Below are 26,951 nucleotides of genomic sequence, written 5' to 3'. Positions count from 1 at the left end.
TAAAACTAAAAAGGTTGACTCTTGCTATTGTTTTAAAAGTAATATGAATTCAGTATATATAGACACTTCGGAAAACAGAAAGAGGAGGAAAAAATCGCATACATATTCCCACCACTCAGAGAAAATCTGTGATCATTAAAATTTTGGTATTTCCTTCGGGTCTTTTTTTTTTTCTTCTGATACTTAAATCTTTTTAAATTTTCTAATGGGTTAGACCTGTGCTGTCTAGTAAGGTAGTTACTAGCCAATGTGGCTATTATGTACTTGGAACATGGAAGTCCACGTTGAGATGTACTATAATTTCAAAGATATAAATTCAAGGATGTGCTGACTTCTGAGGACTTGGTACAGAAAAAAACAAAATGAAATATTAGTACCTTCTTAGATTTAGTATATATTGAAATGACACCATTTTGGATGTATTAGGCTAAATGGTATTAAAATTAATTTCCCATATATTTAAAATGTGGCTATTCAAAAATTAAATTTAAGTATGTGGCTTGCATTATGTTTCTGTTGGGCAACACTGGTTTAAACCATCCTGAATAAACAGTGTTATGGTTTGACTCATCATTTGACGTGCTACCCAACACTTTTTCCCTGTATTTTCACTCTTAGTAAACCCGTTTTTTTTTCTTTGCTGAGGAAGATTTGCCCTGAGCTAACATCAGTTGCCAATCTTCCTCTTTTTGCTTGAGGAAGATTCACCCTGAGCTAACATCTGTGCAAATTGCCCTCTATCTTGTATGTGGGTCGCTGCCGCAGGATGGCCGCCAACGAGTGGTGTAGGTCCACACCCGGGGAACCGAACCTGGGCTGCTGAAGCAGAGCATGCCAAACTTAACCACTAGGCCACGGGGCCGGCCCCAGTAAACCCTTTTTTCTTTTTAAGTGGCTGCCTAATGTTTGAGTGTATGTGATGTAGTTTACCAGGCAGAGCTTAAGTCATTGGCTATTAAATATAACACAGTGGTTAATATTATTTATGAAGCTATTGGTATATTTAGGAATTTTCCCTAGGAGAGATTCCTGGAAGGGAAGTGACATGAACATAATAGGTTCCTGTCATGGGGGGAGGGTGTGAGAGGAGGTGGGGGTGAATGGGGGGACCAACAGGGAAGCTCTCAGCACCTGACACGCTCCCGGCCCTGGCCCCAGCGGCCCTCATAATTGTGGCAGACACCAGCTTTTAAGAAGCTGGCAGAAAGGAGTTGGCTCATGTGAAGGTCGAAACCGCTTTGTGAGATGGAAGTTCCCTAAGCATTGTTAACAGTTATATGCACGCACACACATCATATGTATAACATGCTACATCTCGCCATCCATCTCCCCACCCACCCACCTGCCTGACAGTTATCTGCCATACAGGAAGGAGATCAGAACACGTAACGCTTAATCCACGGTGATGGATTTAAAATCATGGACTTGGAGACTGAAGAGTTGAACGGTCCCTCCAGCCCTCGAGGCCAACCCCAGCCTTTACCCCTCCCCTCCCTAAAATCGCAGAGATGGAAGGCAGTGTCTCCTCACACTCATGTCTGTAGCTGACAGTTGAGGACACTGAGGCCCTACAAGGGCAGTGTCTTGCCCTCTCATTAACATCAGGCCCACTTGACAGGTGAGGACCACCAGGTTCCAAGAGGCCAAGGGGTCTATGAGGGTCCCAGAGTTAGTAACAGGGACACACTTGAGGTTCAGACCCAGGCCTGTCAAACTCCAAACTATACCTTCTGACTTCCTTTCTTGGGCCTAATACATCTTGGGCAGATGGCTTAGCTCCTTGAGGGGTTTCCCTGGGATTTCCAGGGATCTGAAGTGTGCAGGAGACCCAGCTCCACCCATGTCTGGTTTTGAGAGAGGAGCCAGGTGTGCCCAGGGCAGAAGCCAGTACTGTGGAGGCTGGCCGCAGGTGCTGCTTGGCCCTTGGAGTGCCCCGTGGTGGCAACTGGGACAGGGGTCTTCCAGCCGGACCCAGAGGCACAGCAGATAAAGTCAGGTTACATTTGAATCATGAAGTCATGAGTGATACGTCAGACCTGGGTGCCAAATGAGGGGCAAGCTCACTTGTATGCAGGGGTCAGGCAGGCAGGAGAGCCCAAAAGCCAGATGTGGTTTGGGAACCCGGTTGCTATGTGGCGTGGAGGACTGGGGCAGAGTCTTGGCAGAGAGCTGCGGGATGGAAGGTCAGGGTGAGATAGCAGGAGCGTCTCCAGCTGCCCAGTGACCTTTCCAGTGACCTGGAGATCTTGAGAGGCTCAGAAGCGAACATGTTTCAAGCAGAGCTCTTGTTTTTCCCCTTCCATACACACAGACACATTTTCTTCCCACCCCATCTTCCCATCTCAGAAAATGGTAGCATTATCCACCCAGTTGCTCAAGCCACAAACCCCAGAGGCCATCCCTGATTCCTCCCTTGTCCTTACTGATCTGTGTAGTCCGTTAGTGGCCCCTGTGGGCTCTGCCCCCGGACATACTGCAGACCTGTCCACCTCTCTCTGCTCCCACCACCAGCACTGTGGGCCAGCCCACCATCCTCTCTTGCCTAAACCACTGCAGCAGCCCCTTAATTGTCCCTCTACTTTATCATGTACCCACTTCATTCCGTTTTCCACACAGCAGCCAGAGAGCCCACTAAGAAACATAAATTGGATCACGTCGTTTTCCAGTGCTTCCCATTTCTCTCCAAATAAATGCCGGATGCCTCACACTGGTGCTTTGGCCTCTGCCCGCCTCTCTCTGACCTTATCCCGCTCACTCTCCCCTTTGCTCTCTCTGATCTGACCTTTGCACTTGCTCTTTGCTTTCCTGTAGTGCGTTTCCTTGGCTCATCCCATGGACATCATTCTAGTGTCATGTCCATTGTCACCTCCTCCAAGCAGTCTTCCCTGATGATGTGATCTAAAGCTCACTCCTGCCCTTTGTTCTCTACCAATGCACATTGGCTGATTTTCTCAATTACACTGACGACTTTCTGGAGTTTATCTAACTTATTTGTTGTGTGTGATCTGTCTACTCTCCCACTGGAATATAGGCTCCATGAGACAGGGACCTACCTGCTCTGGGTTGTTTGCCACAAAACCCCCATTGAGTACTGGGCTTGGTAGGACCATCACTTGTTTGAGAGTGGGGAGGAGTGAATCTCATCACGACGTGGTAGATTTCCCTAGGAGTCTCAAGGGTTTGGTCCTGAGTGGGTGGTGACACAGGTTACTCCAAGGCATGGCTTTTCACGTCCTGCAGGAGAGGCCAGTGTTGGGACCATAGCCCCAAAGATCCACCTTCCTGTCTATGCCCAGCTGCCCACGAGTCAGCCTCTGGAGAGAGCTCGGGAGAGATGGCACCCCAGGGGAGAGGGCTTCTTTAGGAAGGCTGGGGCGGGCCATGCCACGAGGAGTCCTTGGGCCTCTTTGGCACCCCCTGTTCTGACCAAATTGACACCCCTTCATTCATGCTTCCAGGAGCCCCACCAGCCCTCGCTAGGAGGCCTCTGTAGTCTGGTTACTGGGCTGCACCATGACCGCCATGGGCTCCTAGGGCCCCTCAGACCCTCCTGCTCATTTTACCTCAAAGCTGATGTACAGAGAGCACATCCGGTGTGTAGTACCACGTACTCGACATGCATTGTTCCATCCAGTTGTCCCAGCACCCTGTAAGGCAGGCACCATTTCTGCCATTTCACAGTTGAGGACACTGGGGCCCCGTGGGGTGCCCTGACCTGCCCTGGATCCCAGAGCTGTGAGGAGCAGAGCCGGGCTTCCCTCCAGACCTGACTCTGAGTCCTTGCTCTCAGCCACTTCTCTCCTTCCTCTCGGGAAGGCCTGGGTTCTCCGCCTGGCTCTGGGAACCGGGCCAGACCCTTTCACCTCCCTCAGCCTCAGTTTCCTGCTCTGTGAAATAGGGGAATAACCCATGTGCCGCTTGCTCACAGAGGCGGTTGTGAGGATCAAGCGCCTAGAGGCACCGTGGGTTCACTGGGCTGGAGGAGGGAAAATTCAGGCAACTTCTCCACCTCTCGTCCTCAGCTGCTGTTATTCCTGAGTGAGAGAGAGCCAGACCCAACAGAGACCGCTGCAGGCTTGCACATGGGCAGCTCCAAATAGCCATCTGGAGAGTGAAAGGAAGGGGGAGTGGCCAGAGGCGGTTTTCTGAATTAGAAGGCAGTGGGAGTCAGCCAGGGCTTGAGACAGAGGGCGGAACATAGGACCAACTGGAGCTGGGCCCAGTGTCCGCCTCCCACCCGCCTGCTAGTCCCAAGAGCCATACGCGGACGTCCTCAGCATCCTCACCAGTAGAGCAGAGGAAATGAGGCTGGAGGGGGTGGGAAGCAGGAGGAAGGTGGGCCGGGCTGCTCGAGGGTGCCTGGGGAGCAGACTGGCCACTCTCTGCCTGGGTTTTAAATAAGGAACCATTGTCCAAGTGTCACTCCATCTTCCCCAAACAAACTCTCCAGACCCTTTTCTCAAGATTGCTCTGTTGTTCCCCCCACGTCTCAGATTGGTTCTTAGGCCCAGCCAGAGTACTCTGAGGGTTGGAAAGAAGGGCTGTTTCCCTTAGTAATCCCAGCCCTGGCTGACTGGGGAGTGGGAAGGGGGCTGCCTTTGATGTTGGAATAATGTTAGATTTATGAAAGGTGGCAGAGAGAGTACGGAGTTCTTGTCTGTGCCCCTCACCCAGTTCCCCCATTGTTAACGTCCTATGTCACCACGGTACCTTTGTCAAAACTAAGAAAACAATACTAGTACGTTACTGTGAGCTAAACTCTAGACTCTATTTGGATTTCACCAGTTTTTCCATTAATGTTCTCTTGCAGCTCTAGGATCCAATCCAGGGTACCACATTGTCTTTATTTACATCCAAATGTGTTTCCCTTTTTATGGGATCATGCAATATATATCATTCTGCAGGTTTTTAGTCTTAATCTTATCTCTGTGTTGGTCCATACAAATCCACCTCATTCTTCTTTAACAGTAGACTAGTAAGAGGTAAGATGTCTTCAAGTCATCTTAGGAATGACTCTGTGTGAGGGATGCCCACCTGTGTGCAGCGAGGCACGCATAGGAGGTGTCACCCTGGGCTTGTGGGAAGCCCTGGGCAAATATTTGCTGGAGGAAGGAGTGACTGAGGAATGAACGAAAGTCACTGTGGGATGGACACTGGGGATGCCACACTTTAAAACAGTGTCTCTGTCTGTCCTTTTCTTTTGTTTGTTTTTTTGGGGAAGGGATCCAAATCCGTGAATTCTGGCAGTTTCCTTTTGCTGAGCTGTCAGTGCCGAAGGGCCACAGCACTGGTGCAGTCAAACCAAAGACAGTTTGCCCCAGGGCTGCTCCTCGAGGCCTCTGGGAATGGTCTTTGTGTGATGCAGTTTGTCCCTTTGGCCTCTCTGAGTTCTCTCTCACCTTGACCCTTCGTGGCTTCATGACTAGGGGCCTGGTTTTTCCCGCAGGAAAATAAACGCTTCCTTCCTGTGGGTAGCCGTATGTATGTGTATAGTCTTCCTTTTCAGTATTGCCTGTCTGGAATCGGTCCCTCTAAGATTATCTCAATGTCACTTCAGCTTTTGTCTTTAAACTGTGGTCACTAGTTTGCGGTTATCAAGTTTCCAGGAAATAATGCCTTTCTGGTGGATGGAGAGAGGGGACGGACGTGGACATGGCCACAGGGCTGTGGTTGCCCTTGCTGGTCTCTGGTGTGGGTGAAGGGACTCTGCACTGTTCCTTCCCTCCCACTGAGTCAGACCTGCAGCTCCAGAGCCTGCTGTGGGGGCTTCTGACAGGTGGGGCCTTTGATTCCTCCTCCCTGGATGTTGGAGACAGCTTGGGAGACGCCTTCATGCTTATCCAGCCATCAGACCTTCGTCTCGAGTGCTGTCTAGTAGAACTTTCTGTGATGATAGAAACGTTCTGTGCTGCCCTGTCCAACATGGTAGCCACTTGCCACATGCAGCCGTGGAGCACTTGCAGTATGCAGAGTGTGACTGAGAAATTGAAATTGGAATTTTATTTTATCGTAATGAATTTTAATTTAAACAGACATATGGCTGTTGCTGTATCGGGCAGTGCCCGTCTGGAGCCTGCCCTGGTGGGGCCCTGTGCTGAGAGCTAGGTTGCTGAAGACCCTCTCCTGGCCCCAGGAGCTCACAGGCTGTGGTGAAACACACATGTCGAGAGCTGGCACCAGGAACCCTGATGGAGGCCGGCCTAGGGTCTGTGGAGCAAGCGGGCAAACTCACCCTGGGAGGTCAGGGAAGCACCAACATCCGGGAGGGCTTCCCTGAGAGCCGGGAGCTGGCCCAGTGGGAAGGGGAAGAGCATGCCAGACAGAGGGAACAGTATCTGCAAAGACCTCGTGGTCTGAGAGAGCTGCTGTGGTCCTCACAGAAAGTGTTTTAAAAGGGCGTGGTTTGGGAGGAGACCGAGAGGAAGCAGGGTTGGTTCATGGAAATCTCCATGTGTGGAGTGTAGGGGTCAGGGTTTTATCTGGGAGATATTGGAGCGTGTGTATGAGAGAGACAGACACAGAGAGAGAAGACTAGAATTAAACTCCTGCTAGTGAGAAGGCTAGAATCACCACGGGGGTGGGTGAAGGCGAGACAAAGCTCCTGGCTACTGTGGGAATGAGATGGCCAGTGTGGCGGTGGGGCCTGGAGGACTGGGGGGCTCAGAGACTAGGCAATGAGCAGGAGAGTGAGTGTAGAGGCAGGAGGGCCCCTTCCCCTCCCTGGACATCTAGAGTCACACACTAACTATTTCCCTGCCCCCTTCCCACCCTTCCACAGGTTAGAAACTAAAAATCACAGCTTCATATTCTGGCTGCAGCTGGGGAAATGATTTCAGAGCCTGTGGCATGGAGCCATTTTTTTTTTCCTTCAGCAATTTCCCTGTTGGAAGTTGTTAAAGGAAGTGGCAGGGCTGGCTGGGATCAGCTCTGGCAGGGAGGGGTGGGTGCCTACAGAGGCTGGAGTTCCAGGGCCGAAGCCACGGGCCACACGGTCTCCTGAATAAGCCCTCGCTGGTGGTGTTTTTTGAACTGAAGATGCAGCCGGGTCCGGTAAGGGTTTTGTTGTTGTAGCCCTGACTGGGCAATTTCTCTTTCCCCTTTCCTCTATCCTTGCATTCCTGTGTTTAAAATCAGGCCTTCTCTTGGGGATGGGGAAGAATGCTACCAGACCCCTGCCACCATCTTGGTTTCTCATTGGCTGGGAGTGGCCGTAGCTCTGTGTGGGCACTGGACTGTGGGCTGTATGAAGCGGGAGGCTGTGAGAGATTAAACCAGAAGAGTGAACTGGTATTTGGCTCCTGGGTACAGCTTTAATTGACAGGAATCCTACTGCCCTCGCTCCTGGTCTTTCCTCCCCATCCCTCTTCCCGTTGTTCCCACTGTCTCCCTTTGGGAGCCAGAGGCCCTGCTGTTCTGACAGCCTTGCTCCTTGGCAGCTGGGAGCCTTCTCAGAACGCAGCACACACCCTCACCGGGCCGGCTATGTGCAGGGATCTGTGCCGACCAGCGGCCCGGAGCTGCCTTGGTTCTGAGGAACTGAGATCTCAGGTACTGGATCTCAGTACCAGCCCAGTGCAACTGGACCGCAAGCTCTCCCCACTTAGGATGGGAAGATGGAGGCCTGGCCAGTGGACCGGCATGCCAGCATCGCTCAACCAGTCAGGAGAAGAGCTGAAGTTGGGATGTTCAAGGAAGGGGGCAAACTGCAAGGCAGCATTTTATATATATCATCCAGTTTAATTCTTATACCTGGGGTAGGAGGAGAGGAGACACTGTGATCCTCATTTCATAGCTGAGCAAACAGAGGCTCAGAGAGGTTGAGGGGCACACTGGTGTCACACAGTGAGCTGATAGCCGAGCCAGGATTCAAACTCAGGTCCTTGTAACTAAAGCCAGGCTTCCTTCCCGGACATGGTTTTGTCATCTGACATCTTACCCAGAATAGCCCAGCTTGGGGCCTCGTATGTGGTTGTGTAATTAAATTAACTGTGTGTGTAATTGAATTAATCTTTCTCTCTCTCAATCTCTCTCTCTCCTTTCTCTTCCTCCCTTCCTCTGTCCTTCCTCCTTTCCTCACTCCCCTCCTTCCTTCTTTCCTTTACATCCATTCATTCTACATCTGTTGATCACCTACCCAGATTAATTATCACAGGGGATTAACTGATGAACAAAATGCAGTCTGTCCTGGGGGGCCCACAGGGCTGTGGGATGTACACAATGTGCAGACTGACAGTCCCGAGGGAGGAAGGAATGAAATGTGGCAAGATCCTGAGCTGAGGGCCTGCTGTGTTTTTTCCTATTCGTTCAGTCAGGCCCTCACTCAGTAAGTGTGTGTTTACCTCCTGTTGTGTGCCAGGTCCTGTTCTAGGCCCTAGATGTGAGTTTCTGTCCTTATGGAACTTGTATACATCACTCTCTCCAGTTGATGAAGTGATTTATTTTTCTGATCTTGAGCCAAAGTGCCCTCTTTTCAGCTTTGAGTGCTTAAGTGCTCCTGGTTTCTAGAAATCTGAAAAGTCAGGAGTGTGGCTGTTCAGCTTAGCCCAGTACTGGTTGGCATTTTTGAACGGTGAGCCCATCTCAATCCTTTGGATTTCTGGTCCATGAAGTCCGGTGAAAACTGACTAGACCGGCTGCGGCATGCGGGCAGAGACCTGGCTGCTTTATTCACGGCTCTATCCTCGGTGCCTGGCGTAGAGTAGGTGTTCTTGCTGAATGAATGAATTCAAATAAGATTATCCAAAGAGTTTGAGTCTCTTGGGCCGAGGTATCTCAAGAGCTGTCCTATCTGGGCATGGAGGTTGTATTGCAGGGGTCTCTAGGGAAGGTCTCTGGGCGCTGCCGATGGCTCCTGAGGTCTGGGGTTCCTCAGCTGCCTCTGGTTTCTGTTGGCAACTGGCTGGACTTGAGCAAGTTTGTGTGCTGTGTGCCTGTAGCCCCACCAGGAGAGGGCTTTGGCTCAGTATGTGCGTGAGCCTCCTCTGGGACCACCTAGCTCCTGGGCTGTCAGCTTGTGTTCTGTCTCCTCCTCTGGGGTCTGCCTCAAAGGCAAGATTTCTCTAGAACAGATCTGACCAGCCAGATATCATTGGGAAATTCTTGTGTCAACACCATACTGTTTTAATTATTATAAAGCAAAAGCCCCTTGTCTCATTATCCTTCTTTTTAAAAAAAATCAGCATATAAATTTGAGTGGCCTTTGCTCCCATCTATATGCTGTTGGACAGGCAGCAAGATTGGAAGTAGACGGCCTGGTGTTGGGAGGCAGACAAAATCTTGACTTTGCCATTTGCCGGTGGTGTGACCTTGGACAAGTCCCTTACCTCTCTGAGCCTGTTTAGTTATCTGTCAGTTTTCTAGCTAGAAACTGAGAAGTCATTTCTGATTTCTTCTGTTTCCTCAACCTCCACATTCAGTTGAATAGCAAATCCCACTGGCTCTATTTCCAAATTTATATCCAAATCCAACTATATCTCTTTTTCGCCACAGCTGCCTCCCTCATCATAGCTACTGCACAGACTTGTGCAGTATCACCTACATCACTCTCTGTATCCACTCTTGCCCTCTCTTTCATCTCATTCTTCATGAGCCAAGAGTGATTTTTCTTAAAACCTAAATCTGATCATCTCACTTTTCTGAGTACATTCCTTCATTTGATGTCCTATTGCACTCAGCATAAAATACCTTCAAGGCCCTGAAGTGTTCGGCCTTTGCCTCCTCCTTCCACATTGTCTCCTGCCCCTCCTCACTCTTCCCCTGGTGTTAGAACACGTCAGATTGTTTCCTGTCATAGCGCAGGGCCTTTGTGTGTTCTGTTTCCTCTGCCTGGAAGTTTCTATATCCCACAGCTAGCGCCTTCTCATCCTCTGACAGGAGCTTAGGAGTCAGCTCTTCAGAGAGGCCACCCTATCTAAAATTAGATGCTCCCATACCCACCACTTTATCTCAGCATGCTGTTTCCTTTTTTCGCACTTATTCACAAATTTCAATTACATATTTTAGTTATTTTTGAATTTGTTTTTTTATTCTGTATTTCCTATTAGAACGTAAGCTCCCTAAGTAAAAAGAGTATATATTTTGTTGGCTGTTGTATCCCCAGTGCTGAGTAAAGTGCCTTGCACACAGCTGGTATTCAGTAGCTGTCTGTTGATTGGATGGATAGATGGATGGATAGATAGATGGATAAATAGATGGAGGGATGACGTGGTACCAGAACACATAGTAAGCACTTACTAAGTAAAAGCTATTATGTTCTCCTACTACTAGTTAGAACTTCTCTGTAGCAAGTTCCAATACCAACTGGCTTAAAACAGAGGCTTTTATCAGCTTAGGTAATAGAAGTCTAGGGAGGTCTGGATGCGGGGGCTCAGATGATGCTATTAGAGCACACTGCTCGGATAGGCCCACTCCACGTGACAGGCATGAAGGGCCCCAGCAGCTAAGCCTCACTTCTTCCAGCATAGTAGCAGTGCTCGCCTATGGAGAGCTGCTTCCCCTAGAACTGTAGTTGAAAAAGGCCAGGGAAGGCTCTAATTGGCTTGGCTTTGGTCATGTGCTCATATCAGAACCAATCACAGGGCTAGGAAGGTGGAGAACTCCAGTTGGCCCACACTGGGTCACCGGCTCAGCCCTTTGGCAGCCTTGGTGGGGGTCCTGCAGGGTCAGGGCCGCCTGCACTCAGGAAGTGGGTTCTTGGAGGAGAGACAGCCCATTGACAGAAGAGGCATGCACAAACACTGTCACTCTCTCAGATAGTAGTAACGGTTGCCCTGCAGCTACTGTGGCACCCCGCCCCCACCCTCACCATGGGTTCTCCATGGGGATGGGTCACTTGGCTTCCCCTGGGGGTCTCAGGGGTGACCACTGTGCCCCATTTCCCAACAGCACAACTCTTATGTGTGTGGGAGGCCAAGGCCCTCAGGCTTAGAGATGCTGTGTCAAAGGCCTAGACCCTGGGGTCTGCAGAGATCATGTTTCTAGAATATAGTAGGTGAGCCTATCCCCCAGTTTTTGTTTTTAATAATATTTCTTGTTTCCTTTACGATGAAAGTAATAAATATTTATTTTAGAAAATATAAAAAAGTGAAGAAAATAAGTCATCTGTAATCCTACACAGGGATAATCATTGCTTCTTGGCTTTTTAGTTTTTTCCCGTAATATCCAGTCATTTACATGTATGTTCATTTTCAAAATGTGAAAAGTATAGAAACTAAAGAAAACAATAATGCTACTGTTTATTGATGTTTTTACCCCATGATCTCATTACTCAGAGGAAACGCTGTAAACATTTTTGTGCATTTCCTTCCATTGGCCTTCTTTGTTGGTTTCTTTTTCTTCTTTTTTTATGTAGTTTATTCATGAATTTGTGCTATAATTCTTTAGTGAGTGTTCCCAATGTGCCTGGGTCTGAGCTGAGAGCTTTACAGGGAGTGTCTCATTCAGTCCTCCCAATAACCTTAGAAGGAGCTGTCTCAGTCCATTCAGACTGCTATAACAGAATACCATAGACTGGGTGGCTTATAAATAACAGAAATTTATTTCTCACAGTTCTGGAGGCTGAGAAGTCCAAGATCAAGGTGCCAGAAGATTCGGTGTGTGTTGAGGACCCACTTCCTGCTTCATAAATGGCCGTCTTTCCACTGTGTCCTCACATGGAGGAAGGGGCCAGGCAGCTCTCTGGGGTCTCTTTTCTAAGGGCACTAATCCCATCATGTGGGTTTACCCTCATGACCTAATCACCTCCCAAAGGCCTCACCTCCTGATACCATCACATTGGTAATTAGGTTCAACATATGAATTTGGAGAGACACAAATCTTAGCCTAGAGGAGGCAATGCTTTTATCGCCAGTATACAATAGAGATAGAGAAACTAAGTGACAGGGTCGCTTACCTGAGATCACCTAGATGGTAGGTCATGGAGCCAGGGTTCATATCCAGGAAATCTGGCTTCAAAGCTGGGGTCACGAAACACACACACACACACACACACACACACACACACTAAGTTCTTATAGATGGGACCATGTTGTACATTCCCTCTGTGATGTCTGAGCATCTTTCCTTTTTTTAAAGTGACATTTTCTAAATCTAATTACAAATGTTCATTGTCGGAAAATTTGAAAATATAGAAAAGCTCAAAAGAAGAAATAAAATCTGCCCACAACCTCACCAGCCACTGGTAGCCAGCCACTGAACTTTTTACATTTTTATCATTTATATATATTAAAGTTCACTGTTTTTAGTGTACAGTTCTATGAGTTTTGATAGCTGGTAGTTTGTACAGCTCTTACTGTGGGTGTCTAAACCACCCAGCCCCAAATCTGTGCGAGCTGCAGGGGCACTGGGGACGGCTGGAGTTCATGTGGGGAGTGGGGGTTCCCCAGATGATTCACTGGGTGGAGGGAGATGATCGTGCTCCTTGTTGACTCAGGTTAAACTTTTTGGAGGGGGCAGCGAGGCAGGGACAACCCCTCTGTCTGTGGCCTGGTTTCCTGCGTGTCCTGGGTCCCTGGCCGCCTGCCGCAAGGCCTGCTGGAGCCTGCGTGTCTTACACCCAGCACCTGCTCCAGGATGTATGTGCTGACTGCCCAGCTCCCAGGCACAAACTATTTTTGGCTGCAGTGACTGTTCACTACAGTCATGAAAACAAACTCCTCTCCCTGCCTCCTCCTTCTCTGGGACACCGCACCAGGGGCCGGGGCTGCCAGGGACCCTGGGCTCTGGCCCCTCATCATGCATTGCCTATGGAGATGGGTGAAGGCCAAGGCTGCAAGGGGCACGGGGACCCCACCGCCCGTGGTGCTGAAGCAAGCGCGAGGCCTAAACCAGCCCGGGCTGGAGAGTTGTGAGGTAGGCGTCGGGATCTGGGATCAGGCGACCTGTCTGTGAGTCCCCGGCATGGACGCGTTTGGCTGGGCTCTGAGTCCTTGCTTTGGTAACCGTCTATAGAACATGTCTGGAGAAATCTGCATGTTGGGGTAGGATGTGACTTCCATTCCATTATTTCGTTCCCTTTCTTGCAGTAAAGTGGCTGGGGAACTGTCAGATTCTTCCTGAAATAGATCTCTCCTATCCTTCTAGTGAATGGTTTTTGGCCCGTTTGTGCTTTTGGTTTGAACAGGACACACATTTGTTTTGAGCCTGCTTCTGCAGGGAGCTTAAGAAACTGGGGTTGTACAGGCAGACCCAGCCATGCCTCTCAGTGCTTCTGGTCAGCCAGGCCAGGGAGGCCAAACCGTGTAGAGGCTGTGAGTGCTAGCTTTGGAGTTACATGGACCAGGGTCCACCCCAGGCTCCATCGCTCACTTGCTGACTTAAGTGAGTAACTTAATCTCTCTGAACTTCGCTTTCCCTAGCTACCAAGCAGTTGTCCCCAGGCCGCTTCACGAGTGGCACTAGTCCCAGTAGTTGTTATTTTTATGATTAGACTGGTTGTGAAAAGAGGAAGCATATGGACAGGCTGAGTAAGAATCAGTGTGCCACAGCCCTGGGTGGGCCTTAGGCCTCGTCTCAGAACCTGGGTGTTTGGGCGTAGCTGGTGATGTGGGATTTGCTTCTTCTTTTCAAAAAGAAAAGTGTGTACTGTCACCGAAGTGGGCATGGGGAGGGATGGGCAAGAACATGGAGTTGAGGATTTCTGCCCATTTCAGCCATCTTTTGAGCCACCAAGACATTAGGGACTTCCACATTCCGGGTGAAGCCGTAAGCCCAGAACCCCATCATTGCTTCTGGATTCCATGGGGCCTGGGCGCGTGAGGCAAGCACGTGGCTTGGTATTGCTCAGGCCAGCACCTTCAGAGATGATTCACGGGGCAGACCTCAGGGGAGTCTGCCCCTTGGCTCACCTCTTAGAGCAGCTCAGAAAACCTGGCAGGAATGGAACCTTTACATCTGGGTAGGGAGTGCCCACCATGGAAACAGCGAGCTCTCCCGGGGGATGGTGTGCCCTGGTGTTGGTCACTGGCAGTGCCTGGTTCTGGCGCTGTTGTTCTCGGTGATCTAGGCACATCCCCTCCCCTCTCTGGGCCTCAGTTTCCTCCTCTATAAAATGAGCGTTGGACTAGATTGTCTCTAAAGTCTCTTCCAACTCTGCCTTTGACCTTGGCAGAGGAAGGGTTTCTCTCCTTCTCTCTTCCCAGCCTCGTGAATATACATTGGCCCCTTTCATGCCCTCAGTGGCCCTGGTGATGGCCTCCTTGGCTTGAGTTCTGGCTCCTTTGGGCTCTCATTGCTGCTATGGGGCAGGAGTTGTTTACAGGGTTTATGGAAAACTACAGAGAGGGGCAGCCTACCTCTGGGATCTCCTGAGAGATCTCAGTCTCCTGGTTGGACACCTGTGGGGTAGCTCTGAAACAATGGGCCTCCTGTGCTCAGGCGGAGCAGCCTGGTTCTCAGGTCTCCAGCTCTGGGCTCACTTCCTGCAGCCTGGCTCATCCTCCACGTGGACAGACAGACAAACAACCCCAGAGGACAGACCACATGCTGAACACTGGGATGAACTCTGGTGGAGGGGTCTGTGATTTGTCTTCTGGCCTTGCCGGGGGACCCTCCAGACTCCAACCCTGGGGCCGGGCATGTGCCAGGGCCCTGAGCGAGGTTGCTGTGCCCTGAGGCCCGTATGGCAGTCTTGCGCTCTCCGGTGCCGTGGGCCTCGCTGGCCGAGCTCAGCTCTCACCCTGCAGATGTGGAGGAGGCAGAAGTAGGAGATGGAGTAGGCTTGTCTGGGAATCCTCTCTTTAATGGCCTGTTTGAACCGGGGAGAATTGGACGGGGGGAAGGTAGGGGCCAGCAAGCAATACAGACGGCTGTAGGTATGGCCACACCCGAGAGCCCCGGTTTATTTACGTTGGTGCCTTTACCCTCCGGAGAGCTGGGGTTCCCCATGGGGAGAGACATTGCAAACCAAACCCCGCTCCCTGCACCCTCTGCATAGGATTAGCAAGCATCCCAGTTTTCAGGGGACAGTCCCAGTTTAGGGCTGTTGACCTTGCCGTTATAGCTCCCCCTCACTCTCAGAACCATCCCTGTTGGGGTGTCCATCACATGCTCACCCTCCCGCTGCAGCCCCACCTCCCCACCCAGCTGCCAGCCTGGCTGCGTCCCTACCGCCACCCTGCTCATCCTCCTCTCACCTGCTGTGTCAACAAGGGACGCCAGGGAGGGCCTGCAGGTCTGGGGGGCCTGTGGCCCCTCCACACGGCCCTTCTTGTGCAGGGGGAGGCTTTCCCACTTGCCGGTTCCCCAGAAGCTAAGTGTCTTCCGAGGGCTAGTGTAGCTCTTTGGCTGCTGGCAAGCCCTCCCCTGTCCCACCCTGGCCCCAATCTTACTTTTAATGTTTTCTTTTTTGTTTGTTTTAGAGTATTCCATTTTTGACTTGGGTTTTACTGTGGAGTCTAGTGGACAATAGTGGGTTTTTTTCCCCACAATCAGCAAGTATCCTGGGTGTGGAGAGAACTCTCCTGCAGAAGCCTATCCATCTCCTGTGTCCTTTCTGGGAGTAGCATGTATTGGAGGGAAGCATGCGGCCCCAAAGCTGGGGGTGGTGTGTGTGTGTGTTTCTCTAATGCTGGACATGTCTGGCCATTTTCAAACAGCATCCAGGAGAAGCGTTTTTGGAAGTGTGTGTTCGTGACACACAGAGAGGTGACAAAATGCAGGCTTCCTAGATGGCAGATGTGGGCCTACCTGGGAGCCTCTCCTGTGTGTCCCCCTTCTGCTGATTATGTGTTGGGGGTTGGATGGGGAGAAGACGAGTCAGCACAGGGGGAGGCAGGAAGGAAGAAGCAGGGGCCGGGACCACCAGGAGATAGAGCCCAACGTAGTTGATGTGTGTTTGTTGAGTGGCTGAATGACCCGCTAGATCAGACCAAACTACGGCTCATGGGCAAAATTCAGCCCACCACTGTTTTGTTTTGTTTTGTTTTGTTGAGGAAGATAGGCCCTGAGCTAACATCTGTTGCCAATCTTCCTCTTTTTTTCTTTTTTCTCCCCAAAGCCCCAGTACATAGTTATATATCCTAGCTGTAGGTCCCTCTAGTTCCTCCATGTGGGACGCCGCCTCAGCATGGCTTGATGAGCAGTGAGTAGGTCCGTGCCCAGGATCTGAACCGGTGAAGCCCGGGCCGCCGAATCAGAACCTGTGACTTAACCGCTGCGCCACCGGGCTGGCCCCAGCCCACCATTGTTTTTTGTACAGCCTTGTGAACTAAGAATGGTTTTCACATTTTTAGCTGGTAGGGGGAAAAAAAAAAAGAATGTTTCATGACATGTGAAAATTATATGAAATTCAAGTTTCAGTGTCCATACATAAAGTTTTATTGGAACACAGCCACCCCCATTTGTTTACAATTGTCTGGTTGTTTTGGTGCTATGATGGCAGAGGTGACTATTGTGACAGAGACCACATGGCCCGCAAAGCTGAAAATACTCACTCTTTCGCCTGTTGAGAAAAAGTTTGCCAATTCCTGTACTACGTGCCTCAGGGTTTGTGGGAGGAAGAGTTGGGCCTGGGAGGCAGCCACCAGACAGACCCTCCGGGAGGGCAGGGCCAGCCCCCTGGGGTGATGGTGGTGGCTGTGGCGACAGTAGATGCCGCCAGAGGCTGGAGATCTGGTCCCAGTGGAGTTGGAAAGCGCCTGCTTCTCCAGAGGGCAGGAGGGGAGCTGGGGGGGCAGCCGGCAGGCCGACTGAGGGGATTGAAACGGAATGTAGAGAGAAGACCTGTTGGGAGGCCTCCTGCGGCTGCTTTTAACCCCACAGCCATGCTCACTGCAGCTTGGGCACTGGGGTAGGACAGGGTGTGGAGCCAGGCAAGTAGATGTGACCTGTAACGCCAGGTAGACTCTGCTCTGGGAGAAAGAGCTCACTACAGAGAGCAAAGAAGTGGGCACTAGTGTAGGCAGGACCAGCTGGCTGGGGATAGGAGAGATGGCCCATGCCTCAACCTCACCAGTTGGGCTGTGTCGCCTTGAGCAAGTTACCTACCCTCTCGGAGCCTTATCACCCATCTCAGGATGTTACGAGGACTGCTCCTCTACAGTTCGTCTAGCAGAGTGCTGGCACCCAGGAGATGTGATAAATGCTCGTCACTCACCCTTTCTTGACTGCTTTTTCCTCTCCTCCTCTTTGACCTGCATCCCTCCACCTCCACACCCCACCCCCATCACCGCACCATCTTTCTGATGCTTTCAAGCCCAGACATACCAATGTGTAGGCCAGAGACAGCTGCTCCCTGAAGATTCCAGCCTAGCTCCCCACTCTACGAGCCCGCACCCTGCCTTGTAGGAGGTGGGGAAGGAGGGAGGGAGTATGGGAGGGGACATCTCCTGGGACGTCTGTGAGCTTGGGCTAGGCTGGGGTTGAGTTGAAGGAGTGCGGGCCTCATGAGAGGACGGGCAGGAGGTCAGCCCCACGGCGCAGCCCTGCCCTGGCCAGACCTGCCTTCTGACCTGGGCATTCTCAGACCCTTTCTGCCCTGGGCTACTTTGGCCAGATTTAAGGCCCCACAACCTGTCTTCCCTCATGGTCCTCACCCCCAGAAATTCTGATCCGATTGTTCTGAGGTGGGGCCTGGGCATCAGGATCCCTTGTTAATTCCAGGGTGCTGCCAGGGTTAAGAGCCACTGATGTGATCTGGCCAAACCCACTCATTTTATAAATGATGAAACTAAAGCCCAGAGAGGGGTAGGGACTGGCCCAAGGTCAAGGGGGTTCCAAGGCCCAAATCTGACCCTTCCTTCGCGGTGCTGGCCGGCTGGGAGGTGGTGGAGAGAATACCTCCGGGAGGTGTCTGACTTCTCCCCAAGAGGGGCTTGTTCTCGTTTCCCAGGGCTGGGACGGTGAAGAGGCTTGGCCCAGAGCTAGCCCACAGAAAAAGCCAGCATCCGCAAGCTGTCTGCTGATCTCCACGGAAACCCAGACCCTCACTGCCTCAGCCCCTCCTGTGCCTCTCAGAACATCCAGCTGTTGTTATCCACGTCTTCGCCACAGCAGTGGGGAGAAGGCAGCCGGGAGCATCTGTCAGGTGCTCCCTTGCCCACTAGAGGCATGTGGGCTCCCTGCCTGGGCTGCCATAGAAACTCCCTTGCTTCTCCCTCTGCTTCCCTGAGCCCTAGCCTCAGAGGAGTGTCCAGGGTCCTACATCGCCATCCACAGGGTTCTGGGAGTCCACATCTGGCCTCTCTGCTGTGACCAGTTCCCAAGGAAGCCTCTGTGGTGAAGGCTCCTGGCCCTTTAATGAACCCTCAGCTGGGGAAGCTGGGGGATGCCTCTGCCCACACCCCAGAAATCCAGGTTCTGCAAATGGACCTGGAGTGTAGGCAGCACTGACGGAGGCCGTTACTCACTTTACTGACCCATCCTGTGCTCTACGATGAGGAAGCTAGACAGAAACACGAAGTATGGGTTTGCTTCTTGGTCTTCCTTCAACTCCAGGCTTCACCGAATTCTGCTGTGAGCTGCCACGGGTTCTTGTACGTGACCCACACACAGGCCTTGAAGCCCCTGGCATTACCATGGTCCGCCTGACTGACCACGGAGTGTGGATGGCTCTGTGTCAGCCGGCACAGGTTTCTAAGTATAGACCGCAGGCCGCCCTGTGGCTGCTGGTGAGTCCTAGGATACCATTTTATACGCAGCCTGGCCTGTGACAGCAGCCACTGCTGGCTGCTGAGGGGCGGGGGCTGCAGCGTTTGGCCCTGCCCATCCCACCTTCTGCTATAGAGAACAGAACCAGCAGCTTGATCACAGACTGGGAGTGGCGTCAGTGCTCAGTGGACCCTGCTCTCTAACTGTTAGCAGAAAGAATAACTTAACGTCACCTACTGGGGAACGTCAATCGTGGCTTGAGGGAAGGGGCAGAGGCAGGGGGCCAGTGTTCTCTGCAGCTCTTGCTCTGTCCCGTGTTCTCTGCCCCACTTCCCTGCTCACTGACCCAGGGCTTGTTGGACCCAGGGCTTGGCATCTCCCACAGTGGGCTGGGCAGCCGTGTCTTCCCTTCTTGGTTTCTAGTTCATATTTTCTTCTTTAGACAGAAGCTGGGGTGGGGTGGGCAATAATTCTCGGAGTATGGACTCTCAGCCTCATCCCTTCTCTAGAACTCCAGGGTATGGGCCCTTGGCTTTAAGTCAACTTAGCATCTTCCATGTGCCTCCAGGCAGGTGGGAGCCCTCCTGGGGCCTGCCCCCCCCCACCCCCCAAGACCTCAGCGGGTCTCAGAGCGGCTTCACCTGCCAGGTCGTCAGCAGGCCTGTGAGCTCACCATCAGCAGGTGGTGACACTGATTCCCTAATATGCTTTTGGTTTAGAGATTATCTGGAAAAGTTGTACGTGAATTACTTGGTCTGAAATAACTTCCTAACTCCGATTTGGCTGTGCCCGTCACCGTGGGCGGGTGAATCACATCCGCGTGTGAGGTTTGGGGTTCCTGAGTTGCTTAGGGGCGCTGCTTGAGTCATGATAGGAGGAGATACCGGGACCACTCCGGGGGTGGCACAGCCTAACTGCTGTCCAGCCGGAGGTCCAGTTTTGAGAGCTGGGGGCTGTGTTTTCCTCATATACTGGCTCCAGCATGCCTGCCTCGCGCACGTTCCCCTAGTGATTGAATTAATTTTGGGTCTGAAGTCACTCGTAAGAGTTGGAAGGCCGGGCACTTCATTTCCATGGTGGAGTCCCAGAGCCAGGGTGGGACCTGAGATGGGACTGAGAAGGCCTGGCCGCCCCGTGACATGTTCCTGGGGCACTTGCTGCTGGGCCGCCGTCCCTCCCTATTTGCCTACAGAAATAAAACTTTAGAAGTCGCTGATCAGACCTTTGGAAGGCATCAGATTCTTTATACAGGGTCTCCATGCTGGCATCTGGGGGCTCCGTGTGACCCATGGATGTGACTGTTTGATCTGCACAGCTTTGCATTAGTTGCCACCATGTAAAAATCAGCCATTTTTAAAATAAAAATTCAGATTTCTTTACAAGAAGATCTCCCACAGCCTTCCCTCAGCCCAAAACAAAGTGAGGACAGAGGGCGGCTTTCTGATTAGTATCACCCTTGCTGCTGTCAGATTTCTTGTTGTGCAGTAAAGAGGCAAGAGAAGTGTTTCTAGTACTTGTATGTCCATCAAAAGGTAGATCAAGGGGGCCACATCCCCACTGGTCTCATTTCTTCCCAAGGCCTGGCCCTGAGGCTGTGTGTTTGAGACCTTTACTCTACCAGGTAACCCGCTGACTGGTGGGTAGCTTCGTTGACTGTGGCTCTTAGGTAGAACGGGGTGGTCCCCCCCGTCAATTCAGTGCCCCAGCCCTGCAGGGAGGAGGAATTAGAGAAGAAACAGTCAGAAATAATGGTGATGACGGTGTGCTGAGCACGCTCACTTCATGGATGGGTGTGCATAGTTCACACCCGGGGAGCGACGCTTGTCCTGGGAGAGGCTGGGGCGGCTCCAATTTCAGTGGGATCCTGGATTTGCTCTTCTATCCCAGTACCCCCTCCTGCCCCCCGATTTTGCCTTGCCAACCCCTGGTTTGAATTGGAGCATAAAAAGGGGGCAGAGGAGGGAAGGGAGAGCCGCTCCTGCTGCCTTATTCCCAGTGGGTGTCCTGGTCTCTGAAGCCTCAGGGGACTGAGAGAAACTTACCACTAATTTGAAGCTATAAGGGAAGACTTTTTCTTCTTTCATCTTTTTAAGGGAATGGATTTGAACATACTCTCTTTTTTAGAGGGTTACTTCACTTGCTGAAGAACAAAGGATTTCCATTTTACAGTAAAGTTTTTTTCAGAAAGCAGGTAGAAGTTCCTTTAATTTACTTTGAAAAAATCATTCCCCCTAAAAGATAGCAGCTGCGTGCCAAGGCTTTGCCAGGTTAACGAGTGACTGTGGAGAATCATTGAAGGAGCCGTGGGATCCGGCGCACCTGCATTTCAGTTCTGACCTGGCCTTTTATTAAGTTCCTTGTGTGACGTCTCTGAGCCTCAGTAAAATGGGCTTAACAGCATCTCCTTGCTGAATTGTTTGAGTGGAGATAGTACACAAAGCATTAGATATATCGTTCTGGGAAATAGTTTGTAATAATAAATGCGGTTATTATGTTTGAGACACTGAAACTTGGTGTGTGGGGGCGAGGAGAGGAATATAAAGAAAGAAAAAAAAAATCCCTATTTGCATTATGGTTACATTGGGGATTGGGTTTCTAGGCTTGTCCTTGTCGTCGACATCCCCTCTCCCCAAATCAAGCAGATACAGGAGTTTCTTCCAGCGAACTGCTGAGTCATCACAGCCTCGGGAAAATGCACGTGTGTGTGTGTGTGTGTGCGTGTAGAGAGTGCATGGAGGACACTCACAGGAAGAGGTGGAGGGTTTTGTGCAGTTGTATAAAGGTCAACGTCACTTCCATTTGTGCTTGCCCTGACAATATTGCCAAATTGCTTTTCAGTAAAATGAGTGGGAAAGATGTCAAAATTGCATTTCCATGAAGGGTGTTGCTGAGGGCAATAAAGGAAGAGATGTTGATTGAACAAAAGCTTCTGCCCCAGACCACTATCTAATCAGCCTCCTCTCTGTGCTGTTCTTATCAACGGTTTCCTGTGACGCTCTAGTTGTATCATCTGGTAGGATTTCTGACAACCGAGCGTTTGTCCAACAGACGATGAGCTTCTTGCTGGTTTTACGTGTCTGTTTATTTCTAATTTTTGGTGTGAATCATTCTAAACAGCTACGAGATTCTTGTCCACAACCTTGGAGCCTGAAGAACATTCAGACAAGACAGAAAGATGGGGAGGGAGGGACATGGCTAGACACCAGGGGCCACACACCAGGCCTTCTCTGTGTCCCCCACCCTCAGGCACCACAAAGCCCCAGAGCCATCACCCCAGTGACTCACAGCTAGTATCTTCATCAGGTTCGGTTTTGACACTTGAGTCTAAGATTTACAACAGCGCGGATTGGCTGACATTACTCTTTTAAAATAAAATTAGACACAGCTTGCCAAAATCAATGAAGATCAGTTTAGACTCGCAAGAATTGTGAGCTTTATAGAAAGCATTTGATGTGAGATGTCTGGCCTTCCCTGATGCAGAAAATCTGGGAAATATAGAAAGGGGCCAAAGAAGAAGAAGAAAAAACCCAGTCTCCCCACTGGTCCTGTAGCTCTTTGAGCTTTCTCTATGCTAGGCCATATCTTATTGCATTGCAATGACTTGTTTTCATGTCAGTTAACCCACAAGCCACTGGAGGCCAGGGACGTGTCCCATTATTCTGTGTGTCTGCTCCAGGCTTGGAATCACAGGTGGCTCAAAATACATAATCAGAGCTGGAGGGTGAAATCCTTCCTGGATGAGAGGAAAGAATACAAGCTTTGAAGTCAGTCAGGCCTTGATTCAGATATTCACGCTTTGTATTCGTTTTCTGTTGCTGCTAACAAATTCCCACAAACTTAGGGGCTTAAAACATCCCCCATTTGTGAGCTCATGGTTCTGTAGGAGGAAGACTGGATGGAGGAGTCCAGGTGGGTTCAGCTAGCTTCCCTGCTTAGGGTCTCACCAGGCTGAAGTTGAGCTGTCAGCCAGGCTGGCCTCTTACCTGGAATCTTTGGGAAGAAGCCACGTTCAGGTGCATTCAGGTTGTTGTTGGCAGAATCTAGTTCCTTGTGGCCATAGGTCTGAGGTTTCCTTTTCCTTGCTGGTCACCCGGGGGGTCACCCTCTCTTCTAGAGGTCACCCGCATACCTTCTCTTGTGTCCCCTCCATCTTCAAAGTCTGCATGGAAACACTTTCATGCTTTGAGTCTCTCACTTCCTCTCCGCCATCTTGAAACCTTGAAGGGTTTAATGGAGACTTAAGTAAGGCGAAATGGTAAGTGTCTATACAGTGCTTGGCAGGGTTAATCCTTTTTAATCATCCTCTCTCTTAAGTCAATTTTATTTGAAATCTATCTTATCTGATTCAGATAGAGCAAAATTGTAAAGGGCTATCTTTATCTGAGGTTCTTGTCATTCTAAAACATTGTCATGATTCATACTTTTTCTGTGCAGAGGAATAAAAAGAAACCAGACGGGCAGCATGCCCTCATCAAAACTTTTCTGGTTTTTTCTTCCTTCCCCCCGCCCCTAGCCCCGAAGCTTTGGCTCTTCATTTCAGCTGCTGTCTCCGGGAGCACTGGGGGTGGGGCGAGGGTCGGCCGCTTGTGTCCTCAGACAAGTGGTAGCTTCTGGTCGGAGGCCGGCCCCGCCAGCAGCTGGCCCCTGCCACTCAGCGGGGAGGCGGCCCGGCCGGGAGGAGGATGAAGAGGGTGCCGGGCCGCCTGAGTGCTCACCGGCTCTCTGCCTGTCCTACTTCCTCAGGAGATCCTCCGCGAGCTCACGCTGGATGCCCTGCTGGACATGAATGAGGCCAAGGTGAAGGAGACGCTGCGGCGCTGCGGGGCCAGCCCCAAGGACTGCGGCCGCCTGCAGTATGGCCTCGCCTGCCTGCGGAAGGGTAGGTCGTGCCTCCATCGGCTGCCTTTCCCTCCACCCGGGCCTCCACACTGGCCCGCTCTCCCCCGGCCTGGTCTGGTCCCCCGGGGGCCAGGGCCTTTGCTGAGGAGGAGGAGAGAGTGGGGCAAGGTGACCCAGGTTTCTGGGGCAGCTGGGAAAGGCCAGGGTGGCAGTTCAGAAAGCATGTGATGGGCCTGACCTGGGACAGAGGGTCTCCCTGCGACAGAAGGCTCGGATCCCAACTGGTCTGGCCACTATGATCGTAGGGAAGCTTCAGCCGTTATTAGAAACCCCAGGCTGGTCTGCTGGGCGGGCCTTGCCTGATTCCCCCTGCGTGGGGCTCAGTGAACCCTCCAGCAGCTTCCTGCATTCCAGATCCCATCCCCACTCCAGTTCGGCCCCAGCCCTCTCCCCGCCTTCTCCTGTCCCTATCAGCTGGCCGGGCTCAGAAGGCACACACTGATGTAAGCTTAGCCTGAGCCAAGTTTTACTAGAGAAATTGTAGTGTTTCAACTGTGAGTATGTCCATGGCTGCCCTAGGCAAAGTGTGTAATCCTGGCATTATGGCGAGTTCCTTGGGAATTACTTGCAGTCTTTCTAAGTCTTGCCTTGGAAACAGCTTCAAATGCTCTGACTTAACGCTCCCACTACCACACAGATAAGGCTTTCAAATGAGCCTAATGAATGGAATTAGCCCTATTTTTTAATTATCTGAGCCACCTGTCTTATCTCCAGCTGCCTGAGGCTTAAAAAAGGCACTGAGGTTTATATTCTGCTTGATTTTTTTCCCAGAGAGGATTGGGTTTAATTTCTTGTCTGGCCCCATTGTACCAAGTTCTCCTCTGAACATAGAGCCCAGTGTAGAAAGCTTCACTCAGTTCAGAAAACCTCCACACCCCAGGCAAGTGTGAGGGAGTAAACATGACAGAGATGTGGGTGGCATTCCCAACCCCACGTTTTACACAGGAGACTGAGCCCAGAGAGGGGAAGAAGGTTAGCCAAGGACACACGGCAGTCCAGGGCAGGGCCGAGATTTGAGCCTTGGTCTTTGATGGTGGTTGGCTTGTTCCCACGTTGCAGAAGTTTAAAAGTGCTTGCCACCCAATCTGGGATCCTGGGGTAACTTGTTAGCCCTCCCTCTTTATGTCTGGATTCTAGAGAACTGGGGAGGAGCCAGCTGTTGAGTGGTGGGGACCCATTTGTATTAGGAAGGCTGCTGTCTGCCCGTCCTGCATGCCAAGATCGGGAGATCGCTAATTTATTAAGCAGCTACTGTGTGCCAGGCACTTGACACATATGGCCACATCCTTTTAAGAGGTGGTGGTGAGCTCCTTTTGTAGCTAAAGCATCTGAACATCGGGGGCATTGGGTGAGTTGTCTGGAGTCCCACACCTGGCACACGGCAGAACTGGGCTTTGAACTCAGGATTTGTCCTCAGAGGGTGCTTTTTCCACTCTGCCCTGGAGGAGGCCGCTGGGAAGAGGGTCTTTTCTAGGTCCTTCTCTCTCATTTGAGCTCAGCTTGTGGTGCCCCTACAACCCCAAGAGGGTCTTCCCCTAGCCCAGGACGCGGGCAGACAAATGGGTCTGCCCAGCAATGACCACACTTCAGGAGCACCTGCCGGGGACCGGGTGGGCACCAGCAATCACCATCTCTCAGGTCATGCAGTCAGATCTTCACTGCGCCTGACAGGGCTTGAGGAGAGCAGTCTAGTTGTGATAAAGGCGGACTATGGAACCAGACTGCTCAGCCACTTAGAACCCATGGGACTTTGGCCAATTACTTAACCTTGCCGTGCCTCAGTTTCCTTGTCAGTAAAATGAGGGTAATAACCCATAGGGTCATTGTGAGGATTAAATGAGTTAAGGTCAAGTGGTTAGACAGAGCCTGGCACGCATTAGGGGCTCTTTTCAGTGTTAGGCCTGTGAGGTGATGGAAAATGTTGACATCATTTCCCTTGTGGTCTCTGGTCTTAAGAAAGGTGATGAAGAATGGTTCTCTGTGCCAGTGGCTGGTGAGCAGCGGGGGATCATGCCTGCTGATACTTCCTGTCCTTCATCGGTAGCAGACATCACTAATCAATCCCCAAGCTCTTCCTGAGTGACTCCAGAATCATTCTCAAGCAGCCACTGCCAGTTGACTGGTGTTGATATTGCAAGACTCATTTGCCCTCCCTGAGCTGGCGCAAAGCAGTGGTGATTAAACAGACAATTTGAAGGATTTGGGGCTTGTGGCAAATGGGTGGCAGACTTGCCCATAGATCCATGGAACTCCTTTTTTCATTCTTTCAACAAGAAAGTGTTTAGTGCCTCCTATAGGTCAGTATATAAGTTCAAGTGTAAGTCGTGGCTGCAGTTCTAAAGGAGCAAGTGTAAGGAACAGACTGAGTAACCCATTCTGCCAAGTTGATTTATGAATAAAAGTCACCATGCAATGAAGTGGGAGGAAGGGTATTTGAGGAGGGGACAGAATGTACAAAGAAACCCTAAGAATTGTGACGGCTGATCCCTCTCTACCACCCTCATAGGTGGCTGTGTAGGCTAGACTTGACCACCTCTGATGGCAGAGAGCTCATTCCTCCCAAGGCTGTGCCGTTGTAGGTTATTCAGAATTGACAGCCTTGTGGGAGGAGGCCCAGGGCTGTGGTTGAGATAGCGGGCTTAGTTCCCATCCCGCCACTTACTTAGCTGTCTGACCTTGGCACTGTATGTGGCCTCTGAATCTCAGCCATCTTGCTGTGCTGGGAGGGTTAAGGGAGACAGGATACAAAGCACGAAGCAGAAGGATTCCAGGTTGGAAGTTCATTTTGTCTTGAGTCAAAATCTACCTTCCTGTATTTCCTATCATTGATAAATATTGGGAGGGAGGTGTCTTCTCCTTCCCCATGACAGGGTCTCTGTAGATGGGGTCCTTTCTCCCTGTCCCCACCCCTTCAGTCTCTCCCCATAAGGGTCCTATAAGGTCAAACCTGAAGTCCTTAGCAAGACATCCAAGGCACCTCCTGAGCTGGCCCCAGAGGGGCTGACCCTCCAACTTCATCTCTTGCCTCTCCCTGGCTTGCCCTGACCTCTCAAGGCACACGGAACTCTTTGTAGTTGCTGGAAGGTGCTATGTGTTCCCTCCCTTTGCGTGTGCCGTTCCCTCTGCCCAATACACCTTCTCCACTTCTTCCCTAGCTGGCTCAGCCCAGGTGCCCCCTCCTCTGGGAAGTCCTGACCCCCCAGGCTTTTTAGAGTCCTCCTCCTCTGTCCTCCCTCAGTCCCTGTGCGTCTCTGTGTCAGCACACAGCACTGTGGGTTGAGTGTCTGTCAGTGGATGTGTCTTTTTTATATCTTGACTTCCAGCATCCAGCATACACTTGAATGAATGGACAGACTGTGCCGTTGAGTTGGACCCCACAGAACCTCGAGGGGTCTCGAGGCCTCAGGCAGAGAGGGTCACTGTGAGGGCAGCCGAAAGTCACTCACAGGCTCCTGTCAGAAGGAAGT

At 51.2% G+C, this 26,951-nt stretch overlaps 1 protein-coding gene across 1 annotated transcript in view; it reads left to right on the top strand.

Annotated features, from left to right (window-relative positions):
• Positions 1-26,951, top strand: part of KSR1 (kinase suppressor of ras 1) — a 149,282-nt gene that overhangs the window by 82,095 nt on the left and 40,236 nt on the right. The window contains exon 3 of the mRNA XM_058560305.1: positions 23,329-23,464. Within this exon, the coding sequence (XP_058416288.1) occupies positions 23,329-23,464 (136 nt within the window). The remainder of the gene's footprint in view (positions 1-23,328; positions 23,465-26,951) is intronic.

The sequence above is a fragment of the Diceros bicornis genome, chromosome 18 (assembly GCF_020826845.1).
Source record: "Diceros bicornis minor isolate mBicDic1 chromosome 18, mDicBic1.mat.cur, whole genome shotgun sequence".
NCBI lineage: Eukaryota > Metazoa > Chordata > Mammalia > Perissodactyla > Rhinocerotidae > Diceros > Diceros bicornis.
The sequence above is the reverse complement of the archived record's forward strand: the minus strand, read 5'-3'. Positions and strand labels throughout refer to the sequence as shown.